The sequence below is a fragment of the Sylvia atricapilla genome, chromosome 2 (genome assembly GCF_009819655.1).
Source record: "Sylvia atricapilla isolate bSylAtr1 chromosome 2, bSylAtr1.pri, whole genome shotgun sequence".
Classification (NCBI taxonomy): Eukaryota; Metazoa; Chordata; class Aves; order Passeriformes; family Sylviidae; genus Sylvia; species Sylvia atricapilla.
The window spans coordinates 3,644,874-3,657,197 of record NC_089141.1 but is presented as its reverse complement, the minus strand read 5'-3'; the positions used below and the strand labels follow the sequence as shown (position 1 = coordinate 3,657,197).

General features: G+C 42.5%; 1 protein-coding gene across 1 annotated transcript in view; it reads right to left on the bottom strand.

The window, feature by feature from the left end:
* CBLB (Cbl proto-oncogene B) overlaps positions 1–11,503 on the bottom strand; it is a 121,298-nt gene extending 109,795 nt beyond the window's left edge. The window contains 3 exon segments of the mRNA XM_066340687.1: positions 636–886; positions 10,406–10,564; positions 11,368–11,503. Coding sequence (XP_066196784.1) covers positions 636–886; positions 10,406–10,552 — 398 coding nt within the window. The 5' untranslated portion in view covers positions 10,553–10,564; positions 11,368–11,503.
* Positions 11,504–12,324: the final 821 nt, after the last annotated feature.

Sequence of the window (12,324 nt, the reverse complement as noted above, 5' to 3'; positions counted from 1 at the left end):
CCTGAAATAGTAGTTTTTAAAGTATTAGGTAATCAAATCAAATATTAAAAACCTCTACAGTTATCACTAAGAGTGCAGATAAAGCAGTCGTTAACTCCTTTTATTAAAACTGAACCACTGCAAATCAAGATTCCATTAGCTTTCTGAAAAGGTTTCCCAGCAAGAAACTAACATTATTACTACCTTACCACAAAATCACACAATGTTTTAAAAGTGTGACTGTCGTTCTGCTTCATTCCCTCACTTGTGAAAACTCTAGGTCCCTATCCATCATGGCTCACAAAGTTTAAGGATCTAGGGTAGGGAGGGAGGTCAAGCTCAATCCAAATTAACAGTCACTCTCTACCACAGGAAAAACTACATACTGTAAGCCCTGAGAATAAGTAATTACAACGAAATGAATGTTTTATGAAGAAAATGCACTTGGTTTTAAAGGTCACAAAGTGACAGATAAGAGCATAGAGTGAAACAAATCCAGCAAATTACTGACTGACCTGCAGGGTCAATGAACCCAAGCAATAAATATTTCTGCCCTTTGAATAATTAAGAATGTTAAAACACAACGGCTGCAGACAGCAGCATTAAGAACAGAGACAGACCAGACGATCTACTGCATATTTAAGCATTTCACTTACCTGTCCTGTGACTGCTCTTCATACATTCTTTCCTTTCCTTCTTTAAAGAGTCTTATGGCCCGTTTTGATTTTTTCATAAGACTGTCAATATAGATTTTAAAATACTCGTTCTCACTGAGTTGTGCGAGTTTCTGGTTGTCATCGTATTTGCTCAGGATAAGTCGCAAATGTTGGTAAGTATCAGGTAGAATGTCAAGTATGTAAGGTGGGCTGTTCTTAAGTTGAAGCTTTGGGTTTTGGCACAATCTGACCTATAAGCAAAAAACAAGAGAATGTAAAAGGCAAGAAATCCATTGCAACAAAAACTGATCTGATATTTTCAAATTTATCAGGTATAACATACTTCTCTAACCTCCAACACCAAAGAATTAAATCCTACTTCATTTATATTCTGTGAAATTCCAACATAATGTCAAAAGAGGCAAAATTTGACCTAATCTTGTCACACCTATAAAAAGCAAACAAGTTTACCTACATACTTTGTGAGTTTGCCCCCAAAGTATGTTTTTTCCTGTCTAATGTATGCTAAGGAGCACACCAAAACACAGCATACAACAAATGCCAAGAGCAGTACTTTCATACAGATCTGTTTGCTGCAGGTTAACTTAGCTACAGGTGTTTATCTACTAAGAACTGACAGAAATGACTTTGTCATCTGCTGGCTCTCTTTTCTTTATCCAACAGTACAGCCTCTCAGACCCTAGGGAAATTGAGTTTAGGAAGCTCTGCACATAAGAAAATGGTCTGAACGGTGACAGTGGTTCAAAAGTTACTGCCTACAGACTTTAGGTACTCAAAAACATCGTAAAGCAGGAAACAAAAGTAATATAAACTGATTATTTCCGGCTCCTGGCTGGAATAAAAATTCAGTGCTTTGCTTTTGGCTGGATGAGGAGGTGCCCACCAAAGCTGCTTTCTCATTCCCCTACTTATAACAAAAGACTCACACGATCAAGACAAGGACAGGAAAAGATCATCCACCAAATACTGTCACAGGTACTTAATATTAAAATACTTAGCCTCGACTTGGGGAACTTAATTCATTTAATTACCAATCAAATCAGAGCAGGCTAACAAGAAAATAAAACCAAACCTTAAAAACACATTCCATCCCCTGCTCCCTCCTTCCTGGGCCTAATTTCATTTTCCTAATTTCATTTTCACTCGACCTCCTCCCCAACAGTAGCACAGGGGGATGCTGAATGGGGGCTGTGGTTAGTTCATCACATCTTGCCTCTGCCACTCCTCACACTCTTCCCTTGCTCCAGACAGGGCTCCCTCTCAAGGAGACAGTCATCTTTGGACCTTCCCAAGGTGAGTCCTTCTCATGGACCACAGTTCTCCATGAACTCCTGAAGAACATATCCCCTCCACAGGGGTCAAGGTGCAGTCCTTCAGGAACAGACTGCTCCAGCATAGATCCTCTGCAGGGTCACGAGTCCTGCCAGGAAACCTGCTGCAGCGTGGGCTCCTCTCTCCATGGGACCACAGGTCCTGCCAGGAGCCTGCTCCACCACAGCCTCCTCCAGGCATCAGCCTGCTCTGGCATGGGATCCTGCATGGCCTACAGTCAATGTCACACTGTGGACCTGCCTGTTCTTCACTATGGGCTGCAGGGGAATTGCTGCTCCAGCACACAGAACACTTCCTTCACAGAGCTGCATGGCCACAGAGTTGTTTCTCGCACATATCCTCGCTGCCCTCTTCCCCAGCTGCAATTTGCTTCTGCACAGGAGCTTTTCTCCCCTCTGCTTTAAGACACCACCCCAGAGGCACCACTGCTGCCAAAGGAATCAGCCTTAGCCAGCAGCAAGTCCATCTTCAGCTGGATGCTCTACTGGACAGGGATGAAGCTTCTGGCAGTGCCTCAGCAAAACTACCCCTGCTGCTCCTTCACTGCCAAAACTTTGCCACTTAAACCAAATAGAAGAAAGCATCTCAATGGGCTTGGAATTACTGTGATCCCAAATGGCACAAACTGAATTCATGTAACTCAGAGGGTAAGTTCAAACTAACAGAATACCTTTATTTGAATCTAGTTTCCACTGGAAATGTTAATGGAAGAGAAAGGTACCTTTTGTTTCCTACACCTCCTTAACATAACAAGATTAGAATTGTCTCCTGGCTATCTAAATTTTCTGATGGTTTGTCCTGTAATGTTCTGTTCTAGAAAGAAAAGAGACTAAAAGTAACAGGTGGTTTTTGACTGCTGTCCCACTGAGCTATTCAGGCTAAAACACTGCATAGGGACACATTCTAGATGTGTGTGCAGCTGCACATATGCAAATACTTATGAAAAAATCAAGACCATGTGGTATAAAAGTTTTATAGTCATCATTTGGAGATTGCCACATTATATATTAGTGACTTGGAGGTTCTTTTAAGGTAACTAATGAGGTTATAAAAATATCTTAATACTGCTGAAAGTAGATTCCTACTACTATCAACTTGAAAAAAATGCATCCTTGAGCTTTTCTGGGTGAGAGGGGAACAAACCTGTGTCCTGCTCCCCTCTCTAAACTCAGAGCTCTATGATTATTGATAACACCTACACCACTAAGAAATTCACTGCCCAAAGAACTGCTGCCACTAACAGACCTTCATGCACCCCAAACAGCAAAGAAAACACTAATAGTTTGTGTCTGAAACAGACAGTGCAGAAACACAACCAGGTAAAATTAGACAGAGGTAACAGGGGGTCATAGTGAGGAAAGCAGAGAGAGAGTGGACAAAAGTCAACAAGTTTTTAAAAAGTCTAGCACTATTCGAAACGGTATTTAATACAGGACATTTGCAACAGCTCTCCTCATTTCACTGATTGTTTAGCAATTTCTATTATTCTTTCAGCTTCTAGACCAAGTAATACATACAGTCCTTATCCTAGAGAAATTTACATCTCAGAAGTAAAAAAAAAAACAAAAACCCACAAACAAACAGAAGCAGGCAAATACAAATACATGAGCAGTTCAACACGCTGAACAGTGGTCCAGAGACTGAACAACAGCAGTTTGCTGTTTCCAGACACAAACTGCTAAATTCCAAATAATTTAAGCTCTCAAATAATTTAATGGTTTATAAAAGGACTCCTTAAAGGTGAGAATAAGCTGGAAGGAAACAAAACAGCATATTTGATCATCTCTTGACCAGTAATGAAGTCTGAAACTGCAACTGACAACCGCAAGAGCTTCGAAACTGAAAATAACTTGTTTGTATTTTATGTGATAAAGTTAAGGTCATTAGGATTAAAAAAAGGGACAACAGGGCTCCATTTGTAAGTGAGGAGATGTCTAAAGCAGGATGCTCAAAGAATAAAGGTTGGCTACGATAGCATTCTTTCAAGATCAGAAAAGCGCTGAAGTTAGGCTGATAGACAGAATTCTCTAAGGAGATGTCAGAAACACAGCCAAAGATTCTTACATGTGTAGCTAGACCTGAAAATCATCCATGCAGAAACAGACATGAATTTCTTAGCAGAAGAACTGGAATCCCAAATACAGAAGTGAAAAATCTTCATGAAAACCATTTTTTTTTTCCTCTGAACTTTGAGTTCACTGTGATTTCTGGTTTAGTGAAAACTTGAAACCAGACTGACATTCTTCACAAGACCAAATACAGGAGACATGAATCTGTCATTGATCAGGCCTTCCAACTCTCTGAAGTAACAAGCACAAGAGAAAAAAGCATCTGAAAGTTCAAAATGTTTATTCAGAAAAAGAAGTTAGCAATGAGAGCAGACCACAAGCACAGAAGGCTGCAATCATTCCGAATTACTTATTAACCCTAACTTAAATCTCATGAACAAAGAATTAATTATCTTTCTGAAGTCTGTCTTTTTGACCAGATGTGCCAACGAGCAGAATAAGTGATTTCATATATGTTAGAAATACCATTAAAATACTCAAACAAGAAAAAAGCAATTTGCATATGCTGGTTGCATATGCAGCCAATCCATTCAGCTATACAAAAAGAATATACAATTAAAAGGAAGAACGATTTTCTCTTTCAGAAGTTCCAGAAAAAGTTCTCTTCAGTCTCACATCATTACATACAAGACAGTTTATGAGGCTTCACTTTCTGCTGAATTTGAAGAGAGAAATGCACCACATCACCACAACCTTCCATTTTAGAACAAGCTTTTAAGAAAGCCACACAAAAATTCTTCAACACCTTCACTAGTTTTGATGCATTATACTTGGAAAAAAAAAAAACACATCAATATTATGTTCAAGTCAGTGATCCACTGAAGTAGTAGTATAAGGTTTCCTTCACTTTACAGAATACACAAGGCTTCAAAGGAAGTAAGGCTGTAAGGAGATGTTTGGTAAACCATATGGTTTCCAGTCAGGATATCCTGACACATACCACAGCAGTTCACAATTAAAAGTCAGCAATAAGAAATGACACCTGCTGACGCAAAACATTTGCCAAGACCTTTCTTCAAAAGAAAACAGAACTCAAAACAAACAAACACACATACAAAAAAATAAAAAAAAAACCCAAGGCCCCTAAAATAAAGAGCTCTACGCTGCTCTTTACAAGGCAATTCTCACCAACACATTAGGAGCGGACATGAATCATATCACTGTGTGATTTTTGTATTGTTATGACTGGAAGTAAGCATGTATATATTTAGCAAGCACTCAAGTGGTAAAAAATGAAAAGCAGTAAGCAAGTTAGTAAAAAATATCTCTCTTTTTGAGGCAAACTGAGACAAAATTAAGCTCCTTTCACTAGCTCACACACAGGGAACAATCCAAGTACTTAATCCAGAATCACAGAAACAATAAGAGTGCAACTCGGTGAAAACTGAGGCATTACCTTAATCTACCAGAAACTGATTTTGAAACAGTTAACTCTGGAACTTCCAGACAAGTTAAGTCCAGCTCCTTTGCAGAAAAAACATTAACCCCTCTCCCATTCTCTCCTACCCCAACCAAAATAAATGCCACTACTCATAACACTTTTGAAGATAGTTGACCTAAATTACAAGGCATTATTTCATAGCATCATCAGAGATGAGAGTAATGGAGGACTATTGGAGACAGACAATTCATCTCTTGCTACAAACTATCTTCTATTTACTTTTTAAAGCAAAGTTGAAAGCCTTTGACTCATTTGAGAAAAGGATCCTGGTTCAAGCAAAGGATAGCAGCATTAACACAATCTGTTTAAACACCTAAGGCTAGTCAAAGACAATACAAGGAAAGTAACTCAGCTAAAACAGAGCAAGCATCTAATGAGTAGGACATCCGCTCAGCACTGTTTTCAGCTGGAGGGAATGGGTCACAACAACTGGAGCATCAGTGCTCACACACTTCCAGAGCTACACTTCCAAACTGCCCACCTGAACCAGTGTCCTCTGCCCTGCTGCACAAAATAGTCAAAAGTGCTAGAAAATGCCTAGAAACATCAAAAAGAGCATCAAGGCAGCTCTGAAGTTAAGACACCAAAACAATTCTCCAGCAAGCCACAACACCCAATGCAACCAACAATGAACTCTGAAAAAGTTAATCAGGAGGGGTTAATAAGGAAAATAGTCCATGTTTGAGCATCCTGCTTCTTCCACACAGATTTCTTCTGAAGTTACCTTAACTGCAATGCATTTCGTTTTCCGTAGGAAAAAAAAGTTCACATCAGAATATAAGTAGAGGTGGCCCAAACACCAACCTGTTTACCTAAAAATACAGAGCTTGTTCAACAGCTACCACACTGCAACTGAGCCATACATTTCCACAGTGGAAGAATAAACAAGAATGCTGATGCCACAGACACACAAGGGCACTTGACTTTGGAGGGTAATTTTACTTTCTTCCAATCAGAAAAAGAGAAGCCTCTGTTTCTCTAATTTTGTATTCTTCTCCCATAAGCAGCATACACAGGACATAAGATTTCCTACCAACTTTGACCACAGAATCAATTACGTGAAGTTTTGCAAAGGCTAACCAACTGCACACTTGGTTCCAGCTACCATGCTCTGTATGCTCAGACACTGACAGATGTTAATTCAAACAAAACCACAGTACCAAGCTGCAGAGGTAACACAGCTTTTACTCACTAAGTATAGTATAAGCTTTGGAGAAGCACTCTAGTTTGCTCTTAAATAATTACTAAAGAGCAAATCAATGCTATCCACATTTTTACAGTCAGAGTCAAGCAACTGGTGGGCCATGACAGGACACCCAAACAGTCTAGGCATTATTGTTAATCCTCACAGTAGAAAATTTAATACTTTTCAGGCCCAGTGCATAGGAGGAATGAGAAGTGATTAAAAGTTGATGAAATATACCTGGTTTAAAAAATCCCATTCGGAATGTGTCATGATTTTATCAGCTTGAATCCCACAAGAGTGAAGTGTGAAAAAAACCAGCACTGACAACTCTAAAAAGCCCAAGCAGTAAACAGACCTAACTACTCCAACGCTTACATAGTAGTAATTCTCTCCCAAAGTTGGTCTCAACATACCATTACTCTCTAAGAGTAATACATGGCTAGGGTCTAGGTTTTAAAAGCCATTAGGTTTACAGTCTCTCTCATGTAATTTATACACAGTTTAAAGGAAGACATGAATTATTTGTTAACAATATTCATTTTTCATTTATTTACAGGATACAAACTTTTTTAAAACACAGATCACGTTTTAAAAACAGTAACTTGCTTCCTACAAGTCCAAACATATATGGTCAACTTTTTTATACAATGTAAGCGTTAAAAAGCAAGGCTAGCCTTCTAAACCATAAAAGAAATACTATCTTTTGCATTGCAGGGGAATTAAAATATTTTTGGTTCTAATGATAAAGCTACTGCTTACCTATGAGAAAAGCAGCAGAGAAACCTGACATTCATGCTAACTGTTGCTTTCCCTTTAATAATGCAGTTAGCACTGTAAATTCACATAAGACATCCCAATAAACCACAAAAAGTATAGATCCCAGTGGATGAAGTACAAAAAGGAAAGATACACGGACAGAAGGCAATTTACATTCACTGATTATCTACATGCAGATTTTTTTTTATATACCCTGCAAGAATGTTGCTTATGGTAACTTTTACAAACAAGGCTCTAAGCAGGAGCACTATTCCAACATTCCAATATAAAGAACTCTTTTTCAAAATCCAAACCAATAATAAAAGTTTAAAGAGAAAGCACCCAAACAGAACTGCAATATTCTGCCTATTCAAACCTTATGTATCAGCCCATGGAAAACTGACCTTATCATGAAATCTGAACAATTTGAAAGCAGGACACATAACCAATTCTAGACAAAGAAGTTTGCATGGTATCTAGGTGGCCAGAATTTTTGCATACACCACAAAACACACACCTTCCCAGTTCTTACAACGTGGCAATGTCTGTAGTATTGGTTAATCCCTTATTGCTGCAAACAAGTAATTAATACAGAAAATCTCATCTGCCAGAGGACAAAATTACAGAAAGAAATGAAGGAAAGGTAGAGGATGGCAATTTTAAAAAAGAAAAAATGCAAACCAGGAATTATTGAGCCCTGCCACTAGGTTTTAAGACTGCTCTTTCCTCAGTGTTTGGTCAAGATAAAAGCTTTGCTTTGTTTCCATTACACATTTTCTTAACATCATTAGAAATGGGGGAAAACTTCAGCTACCTTATTACATCAATAAGATGATAATCACAGCTACTATAGTTAAAAAATAAACAAGCATAATAACTGTTATTACAACAAGTAAAATAGGCCTCCAAGGCACAACCTTACTATGGGTAGCACCCCACTGACTTGGCAGAGCTACTGCCCTCAATAGGTATTAATTTGATCACTGACCCACCACAGAAAGCAGTCACAGGACACACTCCAGAAATGGGATTTAAAACAACAGTTGATCAAGCAGGTTTCTATTTCTGATTTTAATCCCTGGGTTTGATCTAGGCAGAGGAAAAAATGACCTTCCTGTGCTTACTGCCACACAAGGCTATGAGATTTAAATTTTTTGTTGCCAGCATATTAAATTTGCTCAAACACATCCTTTCACTACAAGTACCAAATGCTACAAACTCAACCAACAAGCTAGAGCATTCCCACACTATGACATCATCCTGTCTGGTATACTTTAATACAATTTGAAAATAAAATTTGATTAACTGAGAGCAGCTTAAAGAGGATACATTAAAGATCCAAATTGAGGACACTTATCCAGTAAAATGAAAAAGGAAGCACAATGTCCAGCCTTTCCAGTGACTTCTACCAAACAGGCCTTCCTGGCTGTTCTGACAGGCTGTGACAAATACAGTTACCCTGTTTTGGATGAGTGAAAGCAATCCAGAAGTCTAATCAGTGGAATAAAGACCTTCTGGTAACTGTGATTATACAAACCAATCAGGGTTTGTATAATAAATAACCTTACCATACAGATCTGTAAAAGACCTGACACAAGGAAATCAGACCTCCACATTCCCCACGTGGCTTCAACAACAAACCAGATTCTGAGTTGCCAAGCTGAAAACTTCTTCCTACTGAAGAAGAGTATCTACTTTTGAATACTTATACTTGCAGTTCTTAGTAAAAGACAGCTCACTGTTCACAGCATCCGGACCATTGACAGGAAAACATCAACAAAGTCTTTGTAATAATACCCATTCTCACTAAAGCTGGGGTTTCAGTTTATAATTGCTATCAGCAACCACAGTGGAAATGGAGTTCTGTTCTTGAAGCATCAAAAAAGAGCCTTCCAGCACTTCAAAAAAATAATATTTGTAAAGGCATATTACATGAAATAGTCTCCACCCTGCTAGCACAACTAATTATGAACGTTAAGAAATGTTGAACATCTTATTCCACAAGAGCCACGGGGAAAGCAAAGAGCTGCACTAAAATCAGAGTTAAAAAGTGGTAATTGTATTGCCATGTGGACCCAAGATCAACAGGCAGTGGTAATCCTCCCTGCTCAGCAGTTCCAGGAGGAAGCTTTTAAGTATCATCCCGTGTGCATCTCCTGAACAGCAAGCCATGTTACAATCAAACTCTTCCTACCACTCTCCTAGATAATTTATCATGATGCAAGCTGTCATTTCAAAGACCACTAAACAAAATGTATCAGGACGGTGAGGGGAAGCATAAGAGCTAAAAAGCTACAGTCTATCTCCTCACTTCCTGAAAAATGAGTTTCAGTAAAGTGTATTTCTAGTTTCAAAATTAATAGTAGAGGTACTTGTAAGTCATTAAAATGCAGAACACGTACTTAAAAAGTTAGGCATGCCATACTAATCTGTTTACTAAACTGACAAGAGTGACATCCCCCAGTCCCCACGCACATTCCTAAAAGCACAAACACATCTCTGCTGCCATCACCAACACATCTCACAGGACAATTAGCTTCAGTGAAGCTTCATACTTCAGAGGTCTTGTTTGCAGACTAACAAAGTCACACAAAACGAAACACACAGAATATGTGATTACTAGTCTAAGTTAAGCAGCTTTGGGTTAGGACAGCTCTTCAACTTTGAGTCATTTTCAAGGATCTGAAAATAACAATAGCCTAAGGCAAACACACACATTTGTTTTCTTTCCACTAACCAAGATTTAAAAAGAACATAGCCAGAGGCCACTGGAAAGGAAATAAAAATAAAAAAAATAATAAAAAAGACAAATGATGCTTAAATAACATAAAACATAAATCCCCTAACTTCCCGAGGCACATGCAGCACAGCACCCAGAGCTGCAGGAAGAAGCTGTTTGCTTCTATTTAAATAACCCCATTTTTTTTTACCGTGTGTGTATACACGGTCGCACACAGACACCCACCACTTTGTCCATAAGCTTCCAGGTCTTCTCCACAGTCCTGCGGTCGGCGGCCGCCTGCTTGGGGGGGCCCACAGCATCCTGAATGGCATCGATGAAGCCCAGGATCCGTCCCTTGCGCGGGTTCCGGCCGTTGAGGGAATTTGCCATCTGGGAGCCAAGCTGGCCGCAAGGACAGAGACACAGGCTCATCACAAGGCGCTCCGACAACATCTTGTCACAGAACCCGCCGCAGCCTGCCAGGCAGCGCTTCCTTCTCCGCGGGCAGGAAAGGGCGAGAGCAGGGCATGTTTAGGAACAAGCTTAACTTTTCACGACCGACGGCGTAAACCCACCTGGCGCGGGTTTACCTTGGCAGAAGCCATCCCGGATTTATGGTCAACACCGGCGGCCGGGAGCGGGGCACACGGCCCGGCTCCGCGCCGCGCCCCTGCCCGTGTCCGCGGGCACATGCCCGGCACCGCACACAAAAGAGGCCGCGGGCGAGCGGGAGGAGGGAGCGGAGAGCAGAGGAAGGCAGCAACCCGCAGGGCAGCGGCACACACACACACACAGGCACGGACCGGCACCGCCAAGGGCGAGAGCGGCCGCCGGGAGAGCCGGGAGCAGACAGGGAGGCTCCTCAGCCCCCGCGGCGGAGCGGAGCGGAGCGCAGGCGAATCGCGTCTCTCCGGACCCGGCTCTCCTCCCTCCGGCCGCGGCGGCTCCAGCGCCGGAGCGCATCCCGCCCCGCCGCCCGCAGGACTCTGCCCCGAGCGGCTGCTGCCGGCGCCGAGCAAACCAGCGCTGCCCCACCGGGGAGCGTGGGGAGCTGCTGCCCCGCCGCCCGCGCCGCCCTCCCGCAGCCCAGCACCGCACAGCCCGGCGGGTGGGTGGGAATGTGCGCGCGTGTGTGCGGAGTCCTACAGGCACATGCAAAAAAGAGAGAGACAGAGAGAAAGAGAGAGAGAGAGATGCACACGCACAGGTCTGTCTGTGGCACCGCTCGCAGCCCCCGGCAGGCTGTGGTCTCCCCGCACTCCGAGGAAGTGAGGCTGGCTCCCCGGCGGCGGCGGCCCCGCTCCTCCTGCCGCGCCCGCCCCCTCCCCGCGGCGCGCTGGCGGCCGCTCCTCTCCTCGGAACATGCCCACCCCCGGGACAACACTCCGTGCGCGCCTGCGCGCCGCGCCGCCAGCGCGGCCCTCTGCCGGGGGGCGGGAGCGCTGCCGCACCACAGCCAATCCAACGGCGGGTTTCCTTGATTGACGCGGCGCCCAGCAAATGGAGGTGGGTGCAGGCAGGGGGCGGGGCAGCGGCCGGGAGCGGGCTCGGCGTGAGGAGGGGGCGGGAAGGAGCGGCCGGCAGGGGTGGGAGCGGTGGCGGTGACAGAGCGGGCCGGGGCCGGGCTGAGGGTGGTGGGGTGGCGGTCTCACCTGGTCCCGCTGGCTGTGGGGCAGCGTGAGGCCTTTGGGGCCGGGTGAGGGTGCTGCCGTTGTCCCTGTGGGTCTGCAGGGGCGTGTAGAGTGTGTTAACAACTCGGATAGTTCCTAGCGCCTTTTGAGTGCGCTGACTTTGCGCTTCCCCTTCACGCTTTTGGGAGTTTGCTGGGGTTTTTTTGTGGCCACGAAGAACGAGAACTTTTTGTTTCTCTGTGTCTGGTTTCTTTTCTTGGTTTGTTGCTTTTTTTTTTTTTTTTTTTTTTTTTTTTTTTTTTTTTTTTTTTTTTTTTTTTGAGTTAGAGATTTTTACTGTTAAACAAGTGCTGAGATTTTCATATTTCCGTGCTGGGAATGGGCTGGAGAGCTCCTAAAAATGGTGAGGGAAAATAGAAGCACTTTTTAGTTTAAAAGACACTTTCAGATGGGATTATTTTGATACGAGCACTTCCCCTGGGGATATAATAAATAAAACTCAACTGGTTGTTATGCTTGAATGCTACAAAG